Genomic DNA, 27,688 nt, shown 5'->3' with positions numbered 1-27,688 from the left:
TTCTCCTGGCCCCACCCCCTGCTCTGCCCCTTCCCCCAGGCTCTGCCCCTGCTCCACCTCTTCCCCAACCCCCGATCCTGCTCCGCCTCTTCCCCTGGCTCCACCCCCTGCTCCACCTCTTCCCCGGGGCCCCACCCCCTGCTCCGCCTCTTCCCCGGGGCCCCACCCTCTGCTCTGCCTCTTCCCCCAGGTCCTGCCCCTGCTCCGCCTCTTCCCCCAGCCCCACCCCCTGCTTTGCCTCTTCCCCCCAAGGCCCTGATTGGGTGTCTCTTGTATCAGAGGCACTGTCCCCAAAGTAGCTCTAATGGTTAGACCTGGTTATCTGGGGTTTCAGCTCTGCTGATTTACAACAAAGACCTTCAATTGAATCTTAATGAGGTCTGTTATTACACAGTGGAGACAGAAAGGGTCAAATGGTGTCAGATAGATGCCCACACAGCCAAGTACAAATACCCTCTCTCAACACCACTGGCCTTTGGCACCCATGTCCCTGGCCTAGCAAGTGCAGTTTTGTTGAGGGTGAGTCCCTCAATCAGGGTAAGCCAAGCACACTTCTGCTGCCCCTGGCTCACACTACAAGGATACACCACTCTTTATTATCCCTGCCCCAATAACAAAGTGACTTGTGATCCAACACCAGCCAAAAGCAATCATTTGTGCAAAGCAGCCTCATCATGCTGTGCACCTAGGCAGAGTGGGCGGGTCTATGCAAACAAGGTCAGCTCATGAAGTCTTCTCCCCCAGCTCATCACCAGACGTCAGGGGAGAGCTCGCGCAGACCCTGCTTACACTGACAAGTGGTGAGACACTTGCGATTCTGCAGCTGGGGTTTGCAGTTGAGCACAACTGCACCCTGGGCAAAATACACCCTTGTAACAACCAGTGGTGTCTGCGCTCAATGGATTGAGCCTTCCTCCGTTGTCGTACGTTCCCCAACGGGATCCCTTGGGCCCACTCTGCTCCAGGAGCTTTCCCGGGCGGCTGTAGATGATGTTCGTGGTGGACTTGAGGAACACGTGGGGTAGCAGGGCATGCTCAATAGGTCAATGATAATAGCTCTTATGCAGTAGTTAATTATTATACGGAAAGTGCCGACAGAAGTCGTTCTGAACGGGGAAAAGGGACGTATGAGGCATTTGGCGTCTCCCCGACAGGGCTGGCAGCAGGACTGGTGGGCATGCAGTGGAGGGCATGAAAATTTGGCCTGATAGAGACTAGTGGGCCAAATTTATTCCTGGTGTAACTCCCTCGAAGGGGCATGGGATTAGAGTGGGGATAAAACTGGCTCGAGAGAGGTGCCCTCACAAGTACCTGCCCCTCCAGGAGGCGAGTATCATTATCATAGAATCATAGAATATCAGGGTTGGAAGGGACCTCAGGAGGTCATCTAGTCCAACCCCCTGCTCGAGGCAGGACCGATCCCCAATTAAATCATCCCAGCCAGGGCTTTGTCAAGCCCGACCTTAAAAACTTCTAAGGAAGGAGATTCTACCACCTCCCTAGGTAACCCATTCCAGTGTTTCACCACCCTCCTAGTGAAAAAGTTTTTCCTAATATCCAACCTAAATCTCCCCCACTGCAACTTGAGACCATTACTCCTCATTCTGTCCTCTTCTACCACTGAGAACAGTCTAGAGCCATCCTCTTTGGAACCCCCTTTCAAGTAGTTGAAAGCAGCTATCAAATCCCCCCTCATTCTTCTCTTCTGCAGACTAAACAATCCCAGTTCCCTCAGCCTCTCCTCATAAGTCACGTGTTCCAGTCCCCTAATCATTTTGTTGCCCTCCGCTGGACTCTTTCCAATTTTTCCACATCCTTCTTGTAGTGTGGGGCCCAAAACTGGACACAGTACTCCAGATGAGGCCTCACCAGTGTCGAATAGAGGGGAACGATCATATCCCTCGATCTGCTGGCTATGCCCCTACATATACATCCCAAAATGCCATTGGCCTTCTTGGCAACAAGGGCACCCTGTTGACTCATATCCAGCTTCTCGTCCACTGTCACCCCTAGTTCCTTTTCTGCAGAACTGCTGCCGAGCCATTCGGTCCCTAGTCTGTAGCGGTGCATTGGATTCTTCCATCCTAAGTGCAGGACTCTGCACTTGTCCTTGTTGAACCTCATCAGATTTCTTTTGGCCCAATCCTCCAGTTTGTCTAGGTCCCTCTGTATCCTATCCCTACCCTCCAGCGTATCTGCCTCTCCTCCCAGTTTAGTGTCATCTGCAAACTTGCTGAGGGTGCAATCCACACCATCCTCCAGATCATTTATGAAGATATTGAACAAAACCGGCCCCAGGACCGACCCTTGGGGCACTCCACTTGATACCGGCTGCCAACTAGACATGGAGCCATTGATCTCTACCCGTTGAGCCCGACAATCTAGCCAGCTTTCTATCCACCTTATCATCCATTCATCCAGCCCATACTTCTTTAACTTGCTGGCAAGAATACTGGGGGAGACCGTGTCAAAAGCTTTGCTAAAGTCAAGGAACAACATGTCCACTGATTTCCCTTCATCCACAGAACCTCTCGTCATAGAAGGCAATTAGATTAGTCAGGCATGACTTGCCTTTGGTGAATCCATGCTGACTGTTCGTGATCACTTTCCTCTCCTCTAAGTGCTTCAGAACTGATTCCTTGAGGACCTGCTCCATGATTTTTCCAGGGACTGAGGTGAGGCTGACTGGCCTGTAGTTCCCGGGATCCTCCTTCTTCCCTTTTTTAAAGATGGGCACTACATTAGCCTTTTTCCAGTCGTCCGGGGCTTCCCCCGATCGCCATGAGTTTTCAACAATAATGGCCAATGGCTCTGCGATCACATCCGCCAACTCCTTTAGCACTCTTGGATGCAGCACATCCGGCCCCATGGACTTGTGCTTGTCCAGCTTTTCTAAATAGACCCTAACCACTTCTTTCTCCACAGAGGGCTGGTCACCTCCTCCCCATGCTGTGCTGCCCAGGGCAGTAGTCTGGGAGCTGACCTTGTTCGTGAAGACAGAGGCAAAAAAAGCATTGAGTACATTAGCTTTTTCCACATCCTCTGTCACTAGGTTGCCTCCCTCATTCAGTAAGGGGCCCACACTTTCCTTGGCTTTCTTCTTGTTGCCAACATACCTGAAGAAACCCTTCTTGTTACTCTTAACATCTCTTGCTAGCTGCAGCTCCAGGTGCGATTTGGCCTTCCTGATTTCACTCCTGCATGCCCGAGCAATATTTTTATACTCATCCCTGGTCATTTGTCCAATCTTCCACTTCTTGTCAGCTTCTTTTTTGTATTTAAGATCAGCAAGGATTTCACTGTTAAGCCAAGCTGGACGCCTGCCATAGTTACTATTCTTTCTACACATCGGGATGGTTTGCCCCTGTAATGTCAATAAGGATTCTTTAAAATACAGGCAGCTCTCCTGGACTCCTTTCCCCCTCATGTTATTCTCCCAGGGGATCTTGCCCATCAGTTCCCTGAGGGAGTCAAAGTCTGCTTTTCTGAAGTCCAGGGTCCGTATTCTGCTGCTCTCCTTTCTTCCTTGTGTCAGGATCCTGAACTTGACCATCTCATGGTCACTGCCTCCCAGGTTCCCATCCACTTTTGCTTCCCCTACTAATTCTTCCCGGTGCGTGAGCAGCAGGTCAAGAAGAGCTCTGCCCCTAGTTGGTTCCTCCAGCACTTGCACCAGGAAATTGTCCCCTACATTTTCCAAAAACTTCCTGGATTGTCTGTGCACCGCTGTATTGCTCTCCCAGCAGATATCAGGGTGATTGAAGTCTCCCATGAGAACCAGGGAGTGCAATCTAGTAACTTCTGCGAGTTGCCGGAAGAAAGCCTCGTCCACCTCATCCCCCTTCCCATTATTCCCATTTCGTATATGGAGTAACCAAGACACAGAGGCTAAGAGCCGCTCCTGCAGCTGGATCTGAAGTACAGACTCTCCAGCCTGTGCTGGGGCCCCTTTGGGGTTCGTTCACACACAGGGATCCGTGCTCGCGAAGCCGATGGAGCAGCCAGCCAGCAGCACAGTCTCATTGAACCAGCCATTCACCTCTACGACTTTCGGCTTATGCGCTGGGCATCCTGCCCGCTGCGGCAGGTGAGTGTCCGGACTCTGCCCGGCAGCAGCTGCAGGAGCAGGCTAAGCAGGCAGCCTGGGCACCGTTCTCTCGAGCGCTTCGCAGAAGCTGAGATGGGCTGCCGCACCGTGACCCTGGGGCATGCCCTGCCAAAGTACCCAGTGACCCGGGCCTGACACATGCTGCTCCCAGGCCCGACACAGCCGGCGGTGCTCTGTGTGGAGTCATGCGTTGCCACTAACAGGTTGTTCTCAGTTCACTTGATCACTTGTTATCAGATCACTTGGTGATTCCCTGTTCTGGTCATTCCCTCTGGGGCACCTGGCATTGGTCACTGTCGGAAGGCAGGATACTGGGCTAGATGGACCTTCGGTCTGACCCAGCGTGGTCGTTCTTATGTTATATTCAGTTGCGAGCACTGCAAATACCAATTCTGCTTTGCCCTCCCACAGCTAGAACTCAGTGGCATTACAGCAGGGGTGAACCTGGCCTGAAGGTTTTACTAGCCTCTGGTGTAGTAAGTAAGGGCCAGCTTTTTAAAGGTGTTTAGGTACCTAAAACCGTTTGTTTCAATGGGAGTTTGGCACCTGAATGCCTTGAAAAATCTGGGCCCCCAGCTCCAGGTCTTCAAGTATTTTAGATCCATGCAGCAGGCCAGATAAGTTCAGATTCTCTCTGCTTCTCCTCCCGCCCCATCAGTGTATTCCGGTGGTGGGGAGGATCCCATGGGCCTGTGTTTCCGAGTTCAGATCCAGGCCAGCTTGTTGGCTCTGTGCGGAGTTTGTGCTGCTGCGTTCCAGGGTTTTGGTCTGGCGTGTTCTGTGGGCTGCTGGAGCGCAGGGCACATACCTGTGCCTGGCGGGATGGTTAACGCCGCTACAGGTCATCAGCAGAGGTATCTGATTCCCTGCACTGTTCACCTGACCCCATGCACCAGAGGGACAAGAGTCAGGACTCTTGGCTTCTCTTCCCAGCTTTGTTACTATCTCCATGTGTCACACCAGGCAAGTGACTTGACCTTACTCTGTGCCTCAGTTTCCCCACTTGTCAGTGGGGTTAATATTACTTACCCAAGATTTGTGAAACTGATGTTTGTTAAAGAGCTTTACATTCCTGTCACGGAGTGTGGGGGAGTCCAGGCCCTGCACCCCTCTTCCAGGGATTCACTGAGACTCTCAGCCAGCCAGTAAAACAGAAGGTTTATTGGACAACAGGAACACAGTCCAAAACAGAGCTTGTGGGCACACCCAGGACCCCTCAGTCAAGTCCTTCTGGGGGAGCAGGGAGCTTAGACCCCAGCCCACCCCCCCACCCCCCCACAGGCTCTCTCCTGCAGCCTGTCTTCACATTCCTGGGCAGAGGTGTTACCTCCCCCTCCCCCTCCTGGCTCAGGTGACAGGCTCTCAGGTCTCCCATCCCCAGGGCCCATTCCCAGGTCAACACTCCCCCCTCCCTGCTGCGTCACATCATCACAATTCCTCAGATGAAATGTGCTGCATTATTGTAATGTGCAGGCATAATGTTTATGTGCTCCCACTGCCATCTAAAGGAAGGAATCAGAACTATGTGTGTCATAGGCACTATAGTGCTAACAGCGAATGGAGACTCTCTTCATTTGAGTGGCAGAGGATTGGGTTTCTGGGGTAGGCACATCTGAGTTCTGTCCTCACTGCTGCCATGAAGGTCCCAGTGTCTGTGGAGTGCAGCCCAGTGACATCTGTGAAGTCCTAGGTGGGTGTGAATTTATTCCAAGATTGTGTTTTTACTCCCTTAGGGCCGTCACATGCTGGAATTTTAAACCAATAAATGCATTGCATTGAGGAAACCTTTTCAAGCTTTTAGCAAGGCTCTAGGATTACAAAGAGTATTACCAATTCTTTGACCATTGGGGCAATATAGGCTCTGCCTCAGTCTTTCTCATGATACTTGAAAGTACACTTGAAAGAAGATCCAGGTCTCTGTTTGAGGTGGCCATGCATTATTCATTGCATACACAGCGGAATGAAATACACACGCAATTCATGTTTAATGGGCTACATGGCATCTTAAATGAATACACAACAGCTGAACGCTGGTATCTCTGAGCTCGCTCAACATGGAATCTCAGGGGTGAGGCGGCAAAGGGTCCCTCGCACGTGACACTAATAGACCTCTCCGACAGAGGAAGAGTCTCCCACCAAATGGGCAGCGTTGCTCCATTGGACAGGTGGGCTTGCCTTCTTCTAAAGCATCAGCTACAAGGCATGTCACCAGGCTGGAGGGATGGATCATCTGGGGCATCTCTTAGGTTCTGAGACAAGGGCTCAGGGAGGATCTCCCCGTTGCTATGGCTGGATGGTGCTGGCCAAACAAGCACATTTTGCCAGGTGGTTTGGTCAAATCAACTCTACCATCTTTGTTGCTCATGAACAGTTCAATTAGCGGCCCGGTGATTGGTCACATGGTATTATTTCTGTTCCCTGATTGGATAACCAAAACTTTAAAAAAATGTGAGACTAGCCAATAACGCATAAAGGCTTCCCCTGCTCCGACCTGGCTACGTGAGTGTGTTCACACAGGACCACAGCGACTGGTGCGAAGAGCAGCCAGTCTCCAAGCCCTTAGGCAAACTATGGTGTTTCCAGGGATGTGAATGCAGAGGGAATAGCAAAAGGGTTGGAAGAGGTAGGCTGAAGGTCCCACATGAGCCTGGATCTGAAGTCACTGAGGTCTGGTTTACTCGACACTACAGGGCAGCTTACGTCCACCTAACTCTGCACGTGTCTACACTTAAATTTGGCTCCCGCTGATGTAACTGCCCCACTACGCCGACTTAAAAACTCCACCTCCCTGAGCAGTGTAGAGTCACGGGCGATGTAGTTAGATCGACGCAATGTCAGTGCAGACACTGGCCTCCAGGAGCCATCCCACAATGGCCCCCGCTGACAGTACAGCAAGAGCTCCTGGTGAAGACACATACGGCCGATACAAGGAGCAAAGAGGAGACGCACAGGAGCGATGTAATTACTGGGGCGGCTGCATGGAGGGGTGTCGTGTAGACATGGCCTGAGGGGCAAGTGATTGATGATCTAAGAGTTGTTCAGAAGCAGTGTCTCATTGCAGAGCAGAGCTGGGCTGGTGACAGGAAGGACGAAGGGCCCACTGGCTTGGGAGTTGGGTGACTCAGGCTCCATTCCCTGCTTTGCTGCACATTCCCTGAGTGACCTTAGCCAAGACATGCAGGGTCTGCCTACGCTGCGAAAAAACCCTGTGACAGCGAGTCGGAGAGCCCGGGTCTACGGTCCTGCACTACGGTGCTAAGCCAGCTGTGTCGATGGGCCTGCTCAGGCTGTGAAACCCAGCGAGGAGGGTGGAGCTCAGGGCTCGAGCTCCAGCCCACATGGGAACGCCTACACTGCTGGTTTTGTAGACCCCAACTCACTGCTGCAGGGTATTCTTCTTTTTTTGCAGTGTCGACGTAACCATAGTCTCTCTCTGCCTCAGTTTCCCATATGCACAGTGGGGTAACAGCCCCACTGTGCCTCACAAGGGTGCTGTGAGGATACATACAGTGAAGACTGTCAGGTGCTCAGATACTATGATGCAGGGCACCAGCTAAATTCATTAGCTAGCCAGCGTGGGGACCAATCTGAAGCCCAGTGAGCCCAGTGAGTTGGGGGAGGTCCCGGACTACAGGAAAAAGGCTAATGTCGTGCCCATCTTTAAAAAAGGGAAGAAGGAGGATCCTGGAAACTACAGGCCAGTCAGCCTCACCTCAGTCCCCGGAAAAATCATGGAGCAGATCCTCAAGGAATCAATTCTGAAGCACTTAGAGGAGAGGAAAGTGATCAGGAACAGTCAGCATGGATTCACCAAGGGCAAGTCATGCCTGACTAATCTAATTGCCTTCTATGATGAGATAATTGGCTCTGTGGATGAGGGGAAAGCACTGGACGTGTTGTTCCTTGACTTTAGCAAAGCTTTTGACACGGTCTCCCCCAGTATTCTTGTCAGCAAGTTAAAGAAGTATGGGCTGGATGAATGGATGATAAGGTGGATAGAAAGCTGGCTAGATTGTCGGGCTCAACGGGTAGAGATCAATGGCTCCATGTCTAGTTGGCAGCTGGTATCTAGTGGAGTGCCCCAAGGGTCGGTCCTGGGGCCGGTTTTGTTCAATATCTTCATAAATGATCTGGAGGATGGTGTGGATTGCACCCTCAGCAAGTTTGCAGATGACACTAAACTGGGAGAGATAGATACGCTGGAGGGTAGGGATAGGATACAGAGGGCCCTAGACAAATTAGAGGATTGGGCCAAAAGAAATCTGATGAGGTTCAACAAGGACAAGTGCAGAGTCCTGCACTTAGGACAGAAGAATCCCATGCACCGCTACAGACTAGGGACCGAATGGCTCGGCAGCAGTTCTGCAGAAAAGGACCTAGGGGTTACAGTGGACGAGAAGCTGGATATGAGTCAACAGGGTGCCCTTGTTGCCAAGAAGGCCAATGGCATTTTGGGATGTATACGTAGGGGCATTGCCAGCAGATCGAGGGACGTGATCGTTCCCCTCTATTCAACATTGGTGAGGCCTCATCTGGAGTACTGTGTCCAGTTTTGGGCCCCACACTACAAGAAGGATGTGGAAAAATTGGAAAACGTCCAGCGGAGGGCAACAAAAATGATTAGGAGACTGGAACACATGACTTATGAGGAAAGGCTGAGGGAACTGGGATTGTTTAGTCTGCGGAAGAGAAGAATGAGGGGGGATTTGATAGCTGCTTTTAACTACCTGAAAGGGGGCTCCAGAGAGGATGGATCTAGACTATTCTCAGTGGTAGCAGATGACAGAACAAGGAGTAATGGTCTCAAGTTGCAGTGGGGGAGGTTTAGGTTGGATATTAGGAAAAACTTTTTCACTAGGAGGGTGGTGAAACACTGGAATGGGTTACCTAGGGAGGTGGTGGAATCTTCTTCCTTAGAAGTTTTTAAGGTCCAGCTTGACAAAGCCCTGGCTGGGATGATTTAATTAATTAATTGATTAGTCCTGCTCTGGGCAGGGGTTTGGACTAGATGACCTCCTGGGGTCCCTTCCAACCCGGGTATTCTATGATTCTATGATTCTCCTTCCTCTGTGAAACAATGGTTAGATAGATCACTGCCCTGAGACTGAACAATGCCCTGAGGCTTACAAGGAAGAAGAAAGAGACTGTAATTAATGGCAGTGTTCTCACTGGCCCCAGCGAGCTGAGCACTGTGAAATTATTTCTGACAAGCCCTCCAGATACATTGTCTGTAGCTCTGGGATAGCAGGAGGATCTTTATCAGCACTGCAGATCCGACGGTAAGGGAGAGCATAGCACATGCTTTGTGCCAGGGCTTCTGCTGGGTTATAAGCAGCTCGGTGTTTAATAGGTGGCCTTGTTTGCAGCATTGCTCGCTTCGTATGGCCTGGTGAGGTGCACAGATCGTTTTGGTGCCACGCCAAAAATGCAAAGCAAGAAACAGCAGCCTCAAACGGAGCAGCATCAAATAAACTGAACCGATGCTGAGATACCGGAACAGGGAGGGCGAGGGCACCATGGCCGGCCCACTTCTAAAAGTGGGAGCGCTAGGCCTTCCCACATTTTACCGGATGTGAGGGCAAGCCACAGGGGGAGGGGGTAGAGAGGAGCAAGCAAGGGGCAGGGTCCTGGGGGGAAGAGGTGGCATGGGAGCAGGGCCTAGGGGGAAGGGGTAGTGTGGGGGTGGGGGCTTAGGGAGAAAGGGGGTCGGGGCCACAGTTTGGGCACCAGTGCCCCCCCACCACCACTTTTAGGGACCTTCTGCCACTCCTGCTGAGACAGCCCAGGGGCATTGACGCTGAGCGTTGTATTCATTTCCCCGTGTCATCTGACAGACATGGCCGCTGGTTAATTTACTTGCCAATGATGCTGGAGTTCCAGGCTGCCATGCTAGCAAACTGCAGAGCCGAGGGGCCTCGCTGGAGGATGAGGGGCCAGTTTGCCACAGCATCTGGCCGCCGGGGTGTAATTCTGCAGTGCTGGCTCAGTAGGGTGACCAGACAGCAAGTGTGAAAAATTGGGACGGGGGTGGGGGGGGTAATAGGAGCTTATATAAGAAAAAGCCCCCAAAATCGGGACTGTCTCTATAAAATTGGGATATCTGGTCACCCTATGGCTCAGGCTCCATGGCCACTGACTCCAGGGGGCGCGTTGACTGTACAAGCCCGTCCACACGCTGCAGCGACCCCCTGTGCTGCCAACCGCGGAGGAAAGGATGAGCGAGATGACGCACCTGGGAGGTGGGCTGAGAGCTGTGGTCCTCAGGCCTCCGCTACAGCTTGAGCTCCCTTCGCTAGCAGGAGTCGGAGCTGTTCTGTGGGCTCAGCCACGAGATGGCGCTCAGATACTCCACGCCAGTACGTTTCCTGCGGGCCTACAGGAATTAGAGATGGAAAATGGCCCCAGCTGGTCCCATCCCTCCCCAGCCCAGGTGACCAATCCAGGGCTGATTATTCCTGGCAGTTCCCTAACTCGTTGGACCCTGTGCTAGCCAGTTTATGTTCTGCCTCCAAGCTCCTGCCTTCCTGGGTAATTTCAGGGAGGTTTCCAGCACCCTGTGCCTTCTGCTTGTGTCTATAATGGGGTATCCCAGCCATGGGCACCAGGCTGGGGACAGCACCTGCTGCGGGGAGCATCCTGGACTCTCCATGGATCTTGCACCTTTTGAAAGTCTCCCCCAGAGCTAGGCAAATATATACCAAGGTGGCAATGGAAATGAAGCCTCTGATTATAAAGACGCCCTCCCCCAGCTCCAATGGCAGCTGGGCAGAGGAGTTCCCTTCCCTTTGATGGCTGCGTTGGGCTGGCGGGGATTCACCGCCTCTCTAGGGCCCAGGAATTCGCCCAGCCTGCGGCTCCTCACCCCCTCTCCCGTTTGTTTCCTAGACTCATCGGCACGTTCCGGATGGTCCTGCAGAAGGTGGTGGAGGAAGGCCAGCTGGAGGTGACGGACACTTTAATAGACGACAATAACTCCGCCATTCGGGTAGGTGACAGACAACAGTGGCCGCTTTCTGTCCTCCTGCAATGTGCGCGTGTGGCACCGCTGCCCCCTGCTGGGGGAATGACAGAGCTGCATGAGTGCACGTGAGACTGTCGCCCTCTAGTGTCCACCTATGCCCCGGAATCTCCAAATCTTGGCAGCCTTTCCCCGTCAGATTTTACTGATTTCTCATGACGGCTCATCCAGGGTCAAGAGGTATGAAACTATGGATGTGTGTCTACACTCTGAGATGGCAGTGGAATTCCCATCTTGAGGAGACACACCTGTGCTGGTTTCAGAGTAGCAGCCGTGTTAGTCTGTATTCGCAAAAAGAAAAGGAGGACTTGTGGCACCTTAGTGACTAACCAATTTATTTGAGCATAAGCTTTTGTGAGCTACAGCTCACTTCATCAGATGCATTCAGAGGAAAATACAGCTCTCATCCCCTAACGCCCCTGCTCTACTTGCGCTATATTGATGACATCTTCATCATCTGGACCCATGGAAAAGAAGCCCTGGAGGAATTCGACCATGACTTCAACAATTTCCATCCCACCATCAATCTCAGCCTGGACTAGTCCACACAAGAGATCCACTTCCTGCACACTACAGTGCTAGTAAGCAGTGGTCACATAAACACCACCCTATACCGGAAACCTACTGACCGCTATTCCTACCTACATGCCTCCAGCTTTCATCCAGATCACACCACACGATCCATTCTGTCTACAGCCAAGCTCTACGATACAGCCACATTTGCTCCAACCCCTCAGACAGAGACACACACCTACAAGATCTCTATCAAGCATTCTTACAACTACAATACCCACCTGCGGAAGTGAAGAAACAAATTGACAGAGGCAGAAGAGTTCCCAGAAGTCACCTACTACAGGACAGGCCCAACAAAGAAACTAACAGAACGCCACTAGCCATCACCTTCAGCCCCCAACTAAAACCTCTCCAACGCATCATCAGGGATCTACAACCTATCCTGAAGGACGACCCATCACTCTCACAGATCTTGGCAGACAGGCCAGTCCTTGCCTACAGACAGCCCCCCAACCTGAAGCAACTACTCACCAGCAACCACACACCACACAACAGAACCACTAACCCAGGACCTTATCCTTGCAACAAAGCCCATTGCCAACTGTGTCCACATATCTATTCAGGGGACACCATCACAGGGCCTAATCACAGCAGCCACACTATCAGAGGCTCGTTCACCTGCGCATCTACCAATGTGATCTATGCCATCATGGGCCAGCAATGCCCCTCTGCCATGTACATTGGCCAAACTGGACAGTCTCTACGTAAAAGAATAAATGGACACAAATCTGACATCAGGAATCATAACATTCAGAAACCAGTTGGAGAACACTTCAATCTCTTTGATCACTCGATTACAGACCTAAAAGTGGCAATTCTTCAACAAAAAAACTTCAAAAACAGACTCCAATGAGAGACTGCTGAACTGGAATTAATTTGCAAACTGCATACAATTAACTTAGGCTTGAATAAAGACTGGGAGTGGATGGGTCATTACACAAAGTAAAACTATTTCCCCATGTTTATTTCCCTCACCCCACCCCCCAATGTTCCTCAGACGTTCTTGTCAACTGCTGGAAATGGCCCACCTTGATTATCACTACAAAAGGTTTCCTCCCCTGGCCCCCGCTCTCCTGCTGGTAATAGCTCACCTTAAGTGATCACTCTGGTTCCAGTGTGTACGGTGACACCCATTGTTTCATGTTCTCTGTGTATATAAATCTCCCCACTGTATTTTCCACTGAATGCATCTGATGAAGTGAGCTGTAGCTCATGAAAGCTCATGCTCCAATAAATTGGTTAGTCTCTAAGGTGCCACAAGTCCTTCTGTTCTTGTTACCTGTGCTGGTGCTGATCATGCTAGCAAGCTGAAAACTGAGTGGAATTACACCCCAGCTCGAAGTGCAGACATACCCCATTTCTGGGGTACTTTCAGATGATGCATAAAACCTGGTCCCGTGGCTTTATCAGAGCCCTGAGCTCTACGCTGCTCCAGGGAATGGCAGACTAGGTCTGCAGGGAGCTAACGTGGCCTGTCCAATGCACATTGGCACATCGTGCTCCCCAGAAACAAGCAGAGCAGAGCAGAGCGCACCATTGCTGGCAGACTAGAAGCCTGGGAACAAGGACTTGGAGACCCTACTCCGTCCCAGCTCTACAGTCAACTGTGTGCCCTTGGCAATGATGAAATTTCCCGCTGTTCCATACCATGTAGGTATGAAAACTATGTTTTAATGACTTAGGGCCTGATCCAAAGCCCACTGAAGTCAGTGGGGGAAACTCCGACTGCCTTCGGGTCAGCCCTTGTGTTTTTAACCCGGCATTATTAAAATATATTTGTCAAACTGAATCAACCAACAGCTGTTCCCTGCTGGGCTGCATGAGACGCTTTGAAGTTAAGCGGCTTCTGCATAGGCGGCAAGTGAGTCTTCCATTTGGGGAGGCTTACACACAGCTCCCTAGAAGTGGGGGGGCCACTAGTGCCTGGACTATGGCCCCGCCCCGACTCTGCCTCTTCCCCCCTAGGCTCCTCCCACTCCTCTCCCACTCCTTTTCCTCTGAGGCCCACCTCACCCCTCTGCCACTCGCTCCTCTCCGCCTCTTCCCCCAAGGCCCGGCCGCCCGCCCACTCCTCTGTGTCGTGGGAGGGGGGCTTAGGGGGAAGAGGCGGGGCAAGGGCGGGGCCTTGGGGGAGAAGGCAGAGAGGGGGCAGGGTCTCAGGCCAGAGTGTGGACAGGGTCATGGTCTGGGCACCAGTGGCCCCCCACTTCTAGGGAGCTTCGCTTCCGGCGCTCCAAAGGCGGCAGGCCGACACGCCTCCAAAGGGAGGTGACCCATGCTACATCCGCGGCATTTGCCCTCCTGCATGGCCAGCCTTTTGGGGGGAGGCTTAGCCTCCCCAGGCCTCTTATACAGACCGCCCATCATCTTCTGAATTATTTCTAGGCAAAAAGGCTGACATTTTGAAAAACAGGGATCCATAATTTCCTGATAAATTTAAAAACCATAGGGGGAAAATGCTTCCAGTGTGCCAGCTGCTCGCAAACGTGAGGACTAGAAGACTAGGAAGCTGATTTCACCTCTGTGTGCGGCAAGGGTGAGAGCGATGCTGGAATCCTGCATCCCGCTCGGGTGTCCAGTCCTTAAACTGGCGGTTGAAAAATGGGAGAGGGGACAGGAAGGAGCCAAAGGAATGAGTCGAGGGCTGGAGAAGACACCTTGCAGTGAGAGACTTAAAGAACTCAATCTATTTAATTTACCAAAAAGGAGATGGAGAGGTGACTTGAGCATGGGGTGTAAATAGATTGGGAAGCATTCGATTTTTATTAGTAAATGTCGATACACGTCACTTTCACCGTACCCGCATCCACCCTATGGGAAAAGACTTCCACCCAGGATACTTGACATTGACAGGTAGGCAACGTAAGAAAATGCTGCTTGAGGACTTCTTAGTTTGATCTGAGGATATTTACTTCGTATGTTTTGACCTGTGATGTTTACCCGTTTATGTTTTAAAGGTTGTAAAGTTTTCACTTTTTGAATCGCAGTGTCTCCTGTCATTAAGTGATTCTTGTCTGATCTCCCACATCGCCTGCCCCCGCCCCCAATTTCCTGCAACTGTGAAAACTTAAATTGATAAAAATAGAGAAAGAATACTTTAAAACCCACGATTCTGCACAGCTGTGAAAATTTAAATCACTAAAAACTATTTTAATGCTTAAAAATAAACATCGATATTATCCATGGAAATTGTTAAAAAAAAATTGAATTCTGCCAAGCCTGTATATAAGGAGCTTCCTGGAGAAGAAATACTAGGTACTAAAGGATGCTTCAGTCTGGTGCAGAAAGACGAACAAAAAACCAACGGCTGGAAGCTAAAGCCAGAGAAATTCCACACATTTTCAATGGGGAGGGTTATTAGCTATTGGAACAAACTACCAAGGGAAGTGGGGGATGTCTTCAGATCCAGATTGGAGGCCTCTATGGAAGAAGTGTTAGCCACACACAAGTCACTGGGCTCAGGACAGGGTACCTGGGTGAAACTCTGTGACTTGTGAGGACCTACTGGTCCCTTCTGGCTGTAAACTCTATGAATCTGTAACTAGAGGACTCAGTGCAGGACTGGAGACCAAGAGGAGAAGTGACCTAACTCTGGCTTCGCTACAGACTGACTGTTTGACCAGGGCAAGTCACATCTGGTCTCAAGGCCTCAGCTTCCCCATCTGCAAAATAATACTTCCCTGCCTCCCAGGGACATTGTGGGGATTAATGAGCCAGCGTTTGTGCCGTTCTTAGAAAAACATATAAAGCCCCATTGCCAATACCAAACTATCTTTTCCTGGGAATTTGGCACAAATGTTTGGCAGACAGAATGATAGAGTGAAAAGCATCTAGATCCCCCGTAGGTCCCTCAGTAAGTCCTTGGAGTCGCATCCTGTGTGTTCGTGTGTGAGGCAGAGAAACACATTTGATATATATCCAATGTTCATATTCCTGGGTTCATACCGCTTGCTTTGGGACAACTGTAACATCCCTGGAATATATTGTCCCTTAATTGCTGACGCCCTCCGACGGAACTCTGGTGTTCTGGTCCTGTTAATCTGGGCTGCGCAGGAGTGGTTGCGTTGGTGGGGGTATATGATCTACGCAGAATTTTAGACTTGCCTTTTCCCATGCAGTATCCATGGCAACTTCTTAGGACAGAAAGGACAATTTAGCCATGTAAATTCCTTCTAACCCCCCTCTGCTGCAGCTCCAGTGACTGTGTTAAATAGGGGGAGAGGATGGGTTCTCTAAACCAGTGGTTCTCAGCCTTTTCAGACTACAATAGCCCTTTCAGACGTGTGAAGCCCGAGTCCTGGTGCCTCGGGCTGAAGCATGTAACTTAGCATTGCAGGATTCCCTGTGGCGTGGGGCCAGGGCCAGCTCTAGCTTTTTGGCTGCCCCAAGCGGTGAAGGAAAAAAAACAAAAAACCAAACCTGGTTGAGCTGCCGCCAAAGTGCCGCTGAAGAGGAAGAGAGGGACTGCAGGGCCTGCCATCGAATTGCCGCTGAAGACCCAGACATGCCACCCCAGTGACGGACGGAGTGCCACCCCTTTCTATTGGCCACCCCAGGCACCTGCTTCCTTCGCTGGTGCCTGGAGCCGGCCCTGCATGGGGCCACAGGCAACTGCCCTGCTTGCTACCCACTAATGCCAGCCCTGCACTTGCGACCTCCCTAAACCCATCCCACGACCCCCCTGGGGTGAGAAACACTGATCTAGATGAGTTGAAGTACCACCTGGAAGACCTCTGCGTAGCACCAAGGTACACATGCCCCTGATTGAGAGCTGCTGCTCTAAGCACACATCCCATGGCGCTCTGCAGGGGATAAGGCAGTGAGGATGCAAGCCCTGTGAATAACTCCAGACTGAGTAGCTCCTCTCAGACCTGACCACGTAATCACCAGAGCTAGAAAGAGGCTTTCTCCAGGCTGTGAAAGATACTATTTCCTTTGTCAGTCATAGAAATGTGTCACCTGCAATTTTAGACCATTCGCATATGGGGACCAGAGGGAATCGGATGCAGAGCTGTTACAGTAGCATAGTCAGAGCAAGCGGGCTGGGAGCCAGGAGACCTGTTCTCTGCCACTGACTCTCTGGGTGACCTTGGGCAAGTCACGTCCCATCTTTGTGCCTCACTTTCCCCATCTATAAAATGGGATAATGATCAGTGGTGAATGATTTTTTTTAAATGGCTTTTCGAGCAACATGAACTGTTCATGGTGGTCAAATTTTTCCAGCTCTTCACTGAGAAAACAAATCAGTAAAAAATTGTGAGAGTTCTTTTTTTTTTGGGGGGGGGGGGGTTACAAAAACGGGAACGTTTTACTAGAACCAATTTTTATTTTTTATCTGAAAGCATTTTTCGAAAACTAATTTGTTCCCAGGTTTTAGTTCAAATTTTTTTCATAGAAAAACAAACCAAAAAAAGGGGCAGGGATTTTTTTTAACTGGAAAATTTTCTAAATTTCCTTCAGAACATAATTAGCGGTTTTGGACTAGCTCTAATAATGACACTCAGCCGTCTCCCTGAGGAGCTGTGAGCAGATCCCTGAAAAATATAGACAAAACATTTCTTTCAGCTTTTTGGCTACATTTTTCAAGTTTTCGTTTTTATGACAAAACCCCTATGGTCTGATCATAAATGAGGTATTTCCCACAGAAAGTTCCATTTAGATAACAAAATCTATTTTCCTACAAAACTATCATTTTTGGCCAAAATCTTTTCACCGTAGCAATGGGAATTAAGTGAGTGTTTGTGAAATGCTCTGAGGTCTGTTGGTGAGAAGCAAAGTCCTCATCTTTGCATCCTGGTGACTTCTGCATCACGTGATCACTTGCAGTCTCTAAATCATAACTGACTATGCAGCAGCTCAAACAGAAATCAGGGGTGTGATGCATAGAAGCATAGAAGATCAGGGTTGGAAGGGACCTCAGGAGGTCATCTAGTCTAGTCCCCTGCTCAAAGCAGGACCAATCCCCAATTAAATCATCCCAGCCAGGGCTTTGTCAAGCCGGGCCTTAAAAATCTCTAAGGAAGGCGATTCCACCATCTACCTAGGTAATCCATTCCAGTGCTTCACAACCCTCCTAGTGAAAATGTTTTTCCTAATATCCAACCTAAACCTCCCCCACTGCAACTTGAGACCATTACTCCTTGTTCTGTCATCAGCTACCACTGAGAACAGTCTAGATCCATCCTCTCTGGAACCCCCTTTCAGGTAGTTGAAAGCAGCTATCAAATCCCCCCTCATTCTTCTCTTCTGCAGACTAAACAGTCCCAGTTCCCTCAGCCTCTCCTCATAAGTCATGTGTTCCAGTCCCCTAATCATTTTTGTTGCCCTCTGCTGGATGCTTTCCAATTTTTCCACATCCTTCTTGTCGTGTGGGGCCCAAAACTGGACACAATACTCCAGATGAGGCCTCACCAATGTCGAATAGAGGGGAATGATCACGTCCCGCGATCTGCCGGCATTGCCCCTACTTATACAGCCCAAAATGCTCTTAGCCTTCTTGGCAACAAGGGCACACTAGCAGTGACAAAGTGTGACAAAATGACAAAAATGCAGTGACAAAGAAAGGCCAATGTGAGGCCTTTGAGCCTCTCCCCCTGTGGCAGGGAGCCTCTCCCCCATCCTCCAAGAACTTCAAAAGGCACATCCTCCTTCACGTTACTTTTGGTCCTGCTTTGAGCAGGGGGTGGGACTAGATGACCTCCTGAGGTCCCTTCCAACCCTGAGATTCTCCGATTCTATCATTCTAAACCTGGGGGTACTCAGGGAGGTCATTGGTGAGACCACTACTGGAATAACACATCACATTTTGGTGTCCACATTTTAAACTGGCCATTGAAAAACTCGAAAGGGTACAGAAAAGAGCCACAGAAATAACTGAACGGCTGGAGAAAATGACTTACAGTGAGAGACTTAAGGAGCTCAATCTGTTCAGCTTTTCCAAATAAGATTGAGAGGTAACTTGATTACAGTGTAAACGCACCTTCGAGGGGAGAAATACCAGTACTAAAGGACTCTTTAATCTAGCAGAGTGAGGCAGAGCAAGAACCAATGGCTGGATGCTGAAGCCAGGCAAATTCAAATGAAAAATAAGGCACCAATTTTTACCAGTGTGGGTGATTAACCATCAGAGCAAACGGCCAAGGGAAATGGTGGATTCTCCAATTTTTTGAATCCAGACTGGCTGCCAGTCTGGAAGAAGCTTTAGCCCTCCGTGTTTCAGGAGCCAAATTAGAGATCAGCGTTACCCAAATGAGCCCCCGGTGTGTGAATTCATGGCTTCATTTACAAGAGCGGTGGGTATCCAAGGCCAGGGGAGGCTTAGCCTCCCCTAACCAGGCTGTGGTCCCCCCCACGCTCCACCCCGAAGCCCCGTCCTCACTCCCCCTCTCCCCTGAAGCTAGCAGGGGCTCAGCTCCAGCCAGCAGTCTGGAGCTCGGGGCTGGGACAGCGAGGGACGGCGCGCAGGCCAGCCGGTGGCCTGGGGCAGCTTGGGCTGGCCCGGGGGTCAGGCAGCTCGGGGGTCAGGCCAGCTGGGCAGCCGGAGTGGTTTGGGCGGCTGCGGGCAGGTATGGGGTGCTGGCAGGTGGGGGGCACGGCCTCGGACAGAAGGGGCGGGCCCAGGGGCTAGCCTCCCCAAAGGTGGGGTTCACCCGCCGTCCATATATTAATAACCTAGTGCAAGTTAACTTAATTGGTTAATAACCTAATGAAAGCATCCTGATTGGTTAATAGCTTAGATCGCTTAATAATTCAATCCCACCGTGTTTTAATATCTTGTGCTGCAAAGAGCTGCCGGAGACACATTAAAGAGCCACTTGCGGCTAGCACGCCTCGGTCTGCGTATCACTGATTTAGCCAAATGCCCTGTGGAGGGCTCAAGGCAGGCGTCACATTACACGGGAGGTCAAGTGAGATGATCTAATGGCCTCTTCTGGCCTCAGTATTTAGGAATAAATCTTCCCTGCGCGCAGCCTCACTCGCTGAGCGTGTGTTTGGTTTGTGTTCCAGACCAGCGTCTCCATAGAGATCAGGTACCAGGCCATGGATGGCACCGTGGGCACCTGGAATGACGGGGAATTTCTGGAGAGTCCTAACTACCGGTCGGAGGGCGAAGGCCCGTTGGAGACAGAAAGCCTGCTCCCCGGGCACCGGCAGGGCGCGGCCGTGTCTCCTGGCAAATCCAACCCCAGCCTGAAACCGGCAGAGAGGAACTTCAGGAGGTAACATTCCACCCGCGGCACCAACTCGATTCCCAGGCACTGCCCGGTGCGGGCAGACTTCTTGGCATGAGCGTGCATTGGCAATGAGCCCTCCTCAATATGCCTATGGAGGGGGGCCCTGTTGGTCCTTGTTCATAGCGCCACCGTCTTCACGTCACGCTGCAGCGAAGGGAGATAGGTGTACGAGCTAGCGCAGATGCGTCTCACCTCCGCTGGATTTGCATTTCCAGCTGTGTCTCCGCCCCTGTTCATTTTAAACAGGTCGATGCGCAGGTGGGCGTGGGGCGGGACACGGCTGCGGCTGCTTCTCCTCTGCCTTGAAACTCAGGCCAAAAAAAAAAAAAAAAAGGCTGCAAAACACAGGAGAAAATTAGCCGGACAGACTCACTCTGCCTCCCTGGTGGCCGCGCCGCGCTTTCGGAAGCCAAGCACCGCCCCTGAGACTAAGGCCCCGCCCCTTGGAATAAGACACGTTGTCCAGTCTGCTTCAGTGCCAGATTTTGCCCATTGAGAGATGGCTCCTGCAAGAGACATGGGTTACAGGCTAATTCCGGGGGGCGGGGGGAACGCAACATTTGTCAACAGATACTGCACTTCTAACGCACCGTAACCGCAGGGCTAAGTAGAAGGGAAACTTGTGGTGATATTAGCTGCCACCAGGTGGTAACTGTTGGCAAATGCAGAGGTCTTACGGCAACCTAGGGATATAACCCCGGTGCTGGGTGCGGTTTCAGGCCGGGAGGAGAAGCAGCGATCAGCAGCTTGCTCGAGGGTGTGATGTTTACACTGCCTGCTCTCTGGGTTTCCAGGTGAGGACCGCAGCGCTGGTGTAAATGTCACGGGGGGTGAGGGCTGTCCCATGCAGACACATGCGCACAGGAGGAGTTCAGTGGCCGTTAGGAGAGCAGCTCCGACCATTCACTCAGAATTGGTTAGGCATGAATTGGAAATGTCGGTTATTGCTGGGCCCAAGTAGCCGGTGATTTCCTAGAGACCAGTCAGCCCAGTTCCTGGGCCCTGGGGTGGAGCTGAGTGTTAAAGCAAACCAGTTACTGAGGTTTGTAATGTGCCCGGGAGGAGTGGGAAATGCAAATATAATTAAATACAGATGTGGGGAGGATTAGGTGGCTGGCTGTTGGTTAGGCCTCTTCATATTGGATGGGATTGTAATACTTGGTATTTTTATAGCGCCTTGAATCCCAAAGGATCCCACAGCATTTCACAGAGTACGGCACCACTGATATGCAGCCACCTCTGGGGTGGGATCTGGCAGCTGGGTTATAATGCCACTGACATGCAGCCACCTCTGAGGTAGGATCTGGCAGCTGGGTTACAGCATCACTGACATGCAGCCACCTCTGGGGTGGGATCTGGCAGCTGGGTTACAGCATCACTGACATGCAGCCACCTCTGGGGTGGGATCTGGCAGCTGGGTTACAGTGCCACTGACATGCAGCCACCTCTGGAGTGCAATCTGGATTACAGTGCTGTGGATGTGCAGCTACCTCTGGGTGGGATCTGGCAGCTGGGTTACAGCACCACTGACATGCTGCTGTGTCTGGGTTGGGAGCGGCAGCTCAGCTGACAAGTGCACAGCAAAACAGATGCTCATCTATCACAGTGAGCTGATGGACATGGTGTAAGCACCTAGCTAGACAGATCAAATTGGGATATTTTGGTCCAGGGTGCAGGGCAAGTTCTTGCACCTTTTATCGTGCACCCTGAGCAGATGTAGCCTTGGTTTTCTGATGAGATCGTAACCCGTTCCCCCGATGACCTGGGCTTTTGGAACAGAAGGATCCAAGTTCTACCCCGGTAGATACTGTGATGTTCCAGGTAGCGGTTGTATGTGACATAGCGGTAACCATGCAGTTTTCCTGGCCTGTCCCCTCTCATGGATCCTCCACAGGATTTGAACTCAGAACCTGCTATACTACAGCACGGGCTTCTACCACAGAGCTAAAGGAGTAACTCCTCTAATGCACATCAGCAGTCAGCCACTATCCGCTACGAGGCCATATCACCGGCGAGGGACCCAACACGCTTTATGAGCATGTTACGCTTATAGAGCCGTGGATTTACTTCTTGCTCCTTAGTCTCCCTGAACCGTTCTGCATCAGTGTCAGAAGTTCTTCCTCCTGATGCATGGCCTGTGCTCAGAACAGCTTATCGCTTAGCTGGCCAGCCAGGAAGGAGGAGATGCGTAGGCAGAAGTGCAGTCTGCTTTGGAACGGATTTTGCTCTGTACCCAATCAAATCCCCATGAAGAGTTCGTTTGCTGTTTTGTTTTGCTCTAATTTGACTCCTGCCGACTCCACACCCCTGGGACAGCGGCTCATACAGACCATTACAAAGCATTCAGCACTGTTCACCCCAGTAACTAGATGTCCCAGCCACTTTGGATAGGAGCCAGGCCTATGCACATGGGCGTGAAGATGAAATGACAGTCGAATGTGGGGCTCGTGGTGGGGCACAGGCATGGACACCCAAGTTTGCATGTGTGCGGAGGGACAGGAGGTGGGGAGCACTGCCTGGGTTCACGCATGCATGAACAGGTAGGGGGTGCTCACAAGGGAAGGTTAAAGAGAAGAGACAGAAATAATCCCAGCTAGGTAACCCTGCGTTGGAAGCTGGCAGCAATACCTAGTGCTGGGTGAATAACAGATTTTTCAGTTTGTTGGCATTTCCGAACAATGGAGTGGTGGAGGGAGAATTGTTTCAGGTAGAACAGAAAGGGAAATGTTTCGAAATTTTCAACAAATTGAAAAGTAAAATAAAAATCACTTTGGGTTGAACGAAAGGCTGCATTGGGACTAGGAGCATTTCTTCACATCTGCCATTTTTTTAAAATGAAAAATGAAATGAAATGCCAAAGCCAAAAGTCATTTTGAATGGAAAAATTGACAAGTTTCTGGTTTTTTCGGGACTTTTTTAGAGTTTTTCCAGCTGAAACAGCTCAGCGACATAAACACAAATTGACAAAATGTCTCAAGGTCCCCGAGTTTTGATCCAAACGTTTCACCTGGCTCTGGGGGGGAGGGGGCGGAGCCAAGCCATCCCCAAAGGGAGCCCTGCAGAACCATGCCCAGCTCCTAGCAATGAACCTAGCTGGGCTGGCGGTGATGCCAGAAGCAGGAAGGATGGGAGCTGATTTCCCAGTGACTTAGCGGAGTGAGCAAGGCTGATATGGAGAGAGAAACGGCCTGCCTGGCTTTGGAAACCAGCTGTGGAAATCGCTGATGGAGAATAAAAATGCAAGGCGAGCTAGAAAGAGAAACTAGGGGCCTGCGCCCTTTACGGCCACTTTATGGGGATAAAAGAGAACACAGAGTTCCTCGTTCCCATGACCTGAACCCACCCGCACACAACGGGCACTAAAGGGAACCCTCAGGCTGTCAGTCTCAGCAGAGGCTGGGGCCAAATGGGCCATGGAGAGTGAATTCTCAAGGCAGAGGAAGCTGATGCTGCATCCATGTACAGGGAGGGCTCCTGTTCTCATTCACACCACCAGAAACCTGGAGCGGCTCCACCGACTTCCACTGAGTCGTGCTGAATGTCCAGCAGCGTGGCTGAGACCAGGATCTGCTCCATCCAGCCAGGGAGGAAAAGACCCCTGAGTCCCAGTCGCTCACTGGAGCCAGATGCAGCCAAGCGCCGGGTCCAGGCTCTCTGGAATAACGCCTGGGTGCGGATTGCACCCATGTCACACACCAGCCGAAGGCAAGTTACGCTCAGCCAGAGGGCTCTTTGCAGCCAGAGGGGCTAGGGCCTGATTCTGATCCCACTTGGGCTGGGTGAACGCCTCGGCCTTCAGGTTTACGCTGGCGCATCAGAGCAGGAGCAGGCCCAGGGCGTTTGTCTGAGCTGTCTATTTAGGGAGGTGCTGATCAGTGACTCCCATGTTAAGGTGGACCGGAGAGCTGACCGGACCTGAATAGATTGAAAATAGCTTGGAGGATGGGGGCTTGGGTCACCACTGTGGTACTCCTACCTCACCCCGTGGCAGCTCCAGGGAAACTGTCAAAAAATGGGGTCACCCAGTGTGGACCCAGCCCTGTTCAGGACTGGAGGGAAACAGCTCTCAGACGTCCAAGCTAGGATCTGCTGTCTTGCCTCTCCTCCCATGAGGGCGGGAGGGGGCCTATTCCCTGCTCTATCATATGATGGTTCCTAAGGGCCCTCACTGAATGTGGCACTGTGTAGGGTATAGCCAGAGCGACACAGTACCCGTCCCAGGCGAGACAGACGATAGGCTAGCTTTGCAGTGGCCAATCACGTGCCTTAGAAATAGATCCGGTTTGTAGGATTTAGAGCCGTGTTCTTTTTTGCACAGGCATTTGAAAACCTTTTTTGCCGCAAAGGGCCGGTCGGGCGTCTGCTGTGTAGCTCACAGACCCACCCACACTCTCTGTACTTAGGCTGCCTGGTTTTTCTCTCGAGATTTGTCTCCTACGTGACCACTTAAGGAGGAAATTGTCCTTTCCTCCTAGCAGAATGCTGCGGGAGGGTGCTCCCAGAGGCTCCGAAATGCTCTGGCAAGCAGCTAATTTACTCGGAGAATTGGCCTGTGTCCTGTGGATTTCCAGCCTAATTGAAACCATAGATCAGTTTCCCAGCTCAATACACAGTACATTTTTTGTACAGGGAAGATGCTAACGGATTTCAAAGGGAGCAAGCACCGCTGTTTGTCAAGTGTGCACACTGTGTAACACTACCTGGGGGTTTAGTAGCCTGGATTTTTGATTTATAATCTCTACAAAAGCAGGTTCAAATCCTGGAACAATCAACACCCATTTCCATCCTTCTGGCATAGGTACGCGCAGAGCCATGTAGCTTACAATAGTTCGGCTGTTCAGAGGAGAGCTTCTAAATCAGTGTCCGATTTGCTCCATCTGGACTGTGAAGATACCAGAGAAGGAGCCATGTCCAGGGTCAAAATTTCCCTTCTTTCCTCAGTGTTGTGTATTTTTGCTGGGTGACATTTGGCTCCACCCCAGAGCTGGCTGCATTTTGGGGGCACTGAGTGCACTTGCTCAGGGTGACAGACACTGTGTGCAGTCGATTGGAGTCAGACACAAAATTAACAGCCCAGCTAGTGCCTGAATCATGGCTGTGGGACTCGGAGGCTAAACTGCACTCTGGTACCCAGTGTTAGCACCATTAGGATGCAGGGCTGCTGACCTGTAGCTGTGTACTGCTATGTAGTCTGCCCTAAAACATCTTTGAGCAGGGGGTTGGACTAGATGACCTCCTGAGGTCCCTTCCAACCCTGATATTCTATGATCAGTGCCCCCTAGGAGAGGGGGAGTCAATCCCTGCTCGGACAGTTCCTAAGTCTCGTACAAAGGCCCCATAAAGTTTGTCTTCAGTTACCCCCATTCAGAGATCACTAAAATGCCCTGCAGTGACCAACCTGCTGTGTGGGCCTTAATGCTCAGAGGGGCGGATGCCTGGGACCCTTCAGGATCAGGCCCCTGCTCTGTGTATGAAACAGGAGTATTTTAGCACCTTCCTGTTTTTTCATGATCACAGCTAATGCAGGAGGTGGGCTGGGCTTTCCCTGGTTTTGTTAAGGGGCGAAGCAATAATGGCAAGTTAGCAAACTACCAACTGTAAGGTGTTCCTGTGGCACTTTCCCCAAGACGGGAGGTGTTAGGCCTGCTGTCCTGAGCAAATTGAATGTGGGTAATTCTATCCTGTCTCCCTTAAATAGCTCTGGCTCTGCAGCATTGCTGCATGCTCACTGCTAACTAGCTGCCACGTGCCACCCCAGAAGTGTCTGCATTTCATTGCTGGTCCCTGTACGCAGAGTCTGAAAAGTCTTTGGGGTCACAGGATGCCACTGCAGCTGCCTGCGTGAATGGGTGAAATCCTAGCGCCGTTGAAATCAGCAGCAAAACTCCCACTGACTTCAGTGGGGCCAGGGTTTCACCCAACGCACTCCCTCGTGGCTGAGCATTGTAATGAGATTTGGGAATTGCGCCCAAGCAAGCAATATCCAGCAGCCGTCCACGCTGAGGGTTTGCAGGCTGTCCCTGCCACGTCCTGGTCCACCTGCTCCCCGGCAACCCAGCGGCTGCATTATTACCAATGTCTCCATCCCCGTCACCCCGTGGGCCTGCTGCCCTCGCTGGCGGAGCTGAGGATTGAACGCAGGAGGCTGACGTGCGCCACGTTGCTGCTCCCAGGTCTGAAGAGGACGACATGTATTATCACAGCGAGGACGAACTCCTGGGCGAGGCAGACACCCTGAGCCAGGGCTCCCTCAACATGAGGTATCGGGCCAGGCCGGGCCTGGGCCGTCAGGTTGCAGTGTGCTGTGGTGTGCATGGTGTGTCCTGTCACAAAGGCCGGGGCTTTCCCCGCTCGCCTGCCCCCCACGTCCAACACCAGTTGCAGACGCAGCCTTGATGGAGCTGCTCTATTCTAACAGGAGTTGAGAGCACGGGGCGGGGGGGTCTCCGGGGCTGTAGATCCGTCCACCCTTCTAACACCGGTCCCAGTGCAACCAGACCAGGGCTGACCAAACGCTCTTCTCAGCTGATGGCTGTGGGGTGGCCTGTGGGAAAGAGCTGGAGGGCTCAGCCGGGCTATTGAGGGGGAGGCCCACTCTCCAGTCACCACCATCAGTGCCCTCAACAAAGCGGCTCAGGGCTGAATGAGTCGCAAGCCTGAACTCCCCGTCTGACGTGGGCAGTCCCGCTGGCTCAGTGGTGGAGCACAGTGGCAAGACAGCATGGGGGGAAGCCTGCCCCCCACGCTGCACCTGGCCTGTGGGTAGAGGGCTGCACGCTCCATGGTATATTCCCTCGGGGGGGACGTACAGGAGAGAGGTTTCCTGGTGTGCTATAGTTCAGATTCTAGCAGCACTCCCAGGTGCAATCCAGTTCATCTATAGGACCCATCTGTCATAGGATCGCCTCCTCTTTCCCATCCATAGGATGTTTTAAGCTCCATATTTACTCCGTGCTATCATAGCTACATTTGCTGTCTATCTAGGGCAGCGGTTCTGAACCTTTCCAAACTACTGTGCCCCTTTCAGGAGTCAGATTTGTCTTGTGGACCCCCAAGTTTCACCTCACTTCAAAACAACTTTCTTACAAAATCAGACATAAAAACACAAAAGTGTCCCAGCCCACTGCTACTGACAAATGGCTGACTTTCTCATTTTCCCCATATAATTATAAAATACATCGATTGGAATATAAATATGGTACTTACATGTCAGTGTACAGCATATAGAGCAGTATAAACAAGTCAGTGTCTGTATGAAATGTTAGTTTGTACTGACTTGGCTAGTGCTTTTTATGTAGCGTGTTGTAACACTAGGCAAATATCTCGATGAGCTGATGTACCCCTGGAAGACCTCTGCATACACCAGGTTGAGAACCACTGATCTAAGGTACTTATTGGGCCCCATTAACCTCATATCTGGATGCCTCACAATCTTTAGTGTATGTATCCTCACAGCAGCCCTGTGAGACAGGGCAGGGCTGTTATCCCCATGCTAGAGATGAGGAAATGAGGTACAGAGAGGTTAAGTGACTTGCCCAAGGCCACCTAGGGTGACTGGCAAAAGCAAGAGCTTGCACCCTGGTGTCCCAAATACGAGGTGAGAGCCCTAATTCCTTCTTGCACGTCAGGGGTGGCTTATGGTCCTAGATTTAATTTTCATATCTATACTGGAGTAAATCAGGAGTCACTTCACTGAAGTCACAACAGGTTTAGCCCAGTGTAAATGAGAACAGACTCAGGCCCCTGATGTATTAC

At 51.3% G+C, this 27,688-nt stretch overlaps 1 protein-coding gene across 1 annotated transcript in view; it reads left to right on the top strand.

Annotated features, from left to right (window-relative positions):
* OTOF (otoferlin) overlaps nt 1-27,688 on the top strand; it is a 206,664-nt gene that overhangs the window by 93,932 nt on the left and 85,044 nt on the right. Inside the window, exons 4-5 of the mRNA XM_073335512.1 lie at nt 10,994-11,093; nt 19,707-19,918. Coding sequence (XP_073191613.1) covers nt 10,994-11,093; nt 19,707-19,918 — 312 coding nt within the window. The remainder of the gene's footprint in view (nt 1-10,993; nt 11,094-19,706; nt 19,919-27,688) is intronic.

Source organism: Lepidochelys kempii, chromosome 3, assembly GCF_965140265.1.
Source record: "Lepidochelys kempii isolate rLepKem1 chromosome 3, rLepKem1.hap2, whole genome shotgun sequence".
Taxonomy (NCBI): Eukaryota; Metazoa; Chordata; order Testudines; family Cheloniidae; genus Lepidochelys; species Lepidochelys kempii.
The sequence above is the reverse complement of the archived record's forward strand: the minus strand, read 5'-3'. Positions and strand labels throughout refer to the sequence as shown.